Genomic DNA, 373 nt, shown 5'->3' with positions numbered 1-373 from the left:
GCGGGCTCCATGGCCCTGCCCGGCACTGGCGAGAGCGCCTGGGAAACCGGCAGAGCGACCGCGGCCGACACAGCGGAGACCGACCCGGGCCTCCAGCCGCCCGCACCCACCTGCCCCGTCTCGTATTTGCCGTGCTGCTTCGGCGCCTCGAACATGCCCACGGTCTCCAGCACCTTGCCTTCGGCGCGGTTCCTGCGGGGACACGGGCACGATGTGAGCCCCAGCCCCACCCCCCCTTACCCCAACACAGACCCTCCCAACAACACATGGACACCCCCACCCACTCCCCCCGACACACGGACACCCCCCTCACCCCAAAACAGCCCGCGAACAAAGACAGCCCCCGACACACGGACACCCCAAAACAGCCCCT

The 373-nt window shown here is 69.4% G+C and overlaps 1 protein-coding gene across 1 annotated transcript in view; it reads right to left on the bottom strand.

The window, feature by feature from the left end:
- The window catches only part of POLDIP2 (DNA polymerase delta interacting protein 2), a 13967-nt gene that overhangs the window by 12517 nt on the left and 1077 nt on the right, over positions 1-373 (bottom strand). Inside the window, exon 3 of the mRNA XM_019510983.1 lies at positions 111-192. Coding sequence (XP_019366528.1) covers positions 111-192 — 82 coding nt within the window. The remainder of the gene's footprint in view (positions 1-110; positions 193-373) is intronic.

The sequence above is a fragment of the Gavialis gangeticus genome, unplaced genomic scaffold (genome assembly GCF_001723915.1).
Source record: "Gavialis gangeticus isolate Ggan-Ray unplaced genomic scaffold, GavGan_comp1, whole genome shotgun sequence".
In the NCBI taxonomy this organism is placed as follows: Eukaryota; Metazoa; Chordata; order Crocodylia; family Gavialidae; genus Gavialis; species Gavialis gangeticus.
The sequence above is the reverse complement of the archived record's forward strand: the minus strand, read 5'-3'. Positions and strand labels throughout refer to the sequence as shown.